Here is a 652-nt window from a genome sequence, read left to right on the forward strand (position 1 = left end):
GACGGCCTCCAGAATTACGAGGCTCTGCTGGGTCTCACTAACTTTTCAGGAAGAAGTGATAAACTTCGGTGAGTTTAACAGCTTTTTGACCTTCTTCCTTCCCCGGGAGTGAATGCGAATTCCAGTTCAACACTTTTCCTGTAGGACTACGAAGACTGGTCAGTTTGAGCTACCTTTGGCAGAGCTACGAAGGTCTCAGAACTAAAAGATTAATAAAATAGGAAGAAGAGTGTGGCATGTTTTACTGTAAAAAAGACATGAACCTAATCTGCATTAGACAGAGAATTAACCACGTGTCCTGAGCTCCAGTGCTGCCAACACTGGTTTGTCTCAAGGCCTTCCCTGTCTGCAGTTAATATTTTACCAGTACGCTGGTTATTTCTTGTGCCGTGACTTATTTTATTTGGCTGCTCTCCTTCACAGGGTGAAGATAGTCAAGGAGAAGGCCCTGCCAGATATTGAGAACTACATGTTTGAGAATCACGACCAACTCCGACAGGCAGCCACAGAGTGCATGTGCAACCTGGTGGTCAACAAGGAGGTAGCTCCAGGCAGCTCGGACTCGGCTGCCTGCACCCGTTTGTGAGCCCCTGTGCTGAGCGTTCCTAAACATGTCGTCTCTGGCTATCATGGTCGGTTGTTTTTTTAGGTT

The 652-nt window shown here is 46.9% G+C and overlaps 1 protein-coding gene across 1 annotated transcript in view; it reads left to right on the plus strand.

The window, feature by feature from the left end:
• UNC45B (unc-45 homolog B (C. elegans)) overlaps positions 1-652 on the plus strand; it is a 12164-nt gene that overhangs the window by 10112 nt on the left and 1400 nt on the right. The window contains exons 17-18 of the mRNA XM_010142356.1: positions 1-68; positions 424-543. The exon at positions 1-68 is cut by the window's left edge and continues 16 nt beyond it. Of these exons, the coding sequence (XP_010140658.1) occupies positions 1-68; positions 424-543 (188 nt within the window). The remainder of the gene's footprint in view (positions 69-423; positions 544-652) is intronic.

Source organism: Buceros rhinoceros, unplaced genomic scaffold (assembly GCF_000710305.1).
Source record: "Buceros rhinoceros silvestris isolate BGI_N320 unplaced genomic scaffold, ASM71030v1 scaffold12068, whole genome shotgun sequence".
NCBI classification, from domain to species: Eukaryota; Metazoa; Chordata; class Aves; order Bucerotiformes; family Bucerotidae; genus Buceros; species Buceros rhinoceros.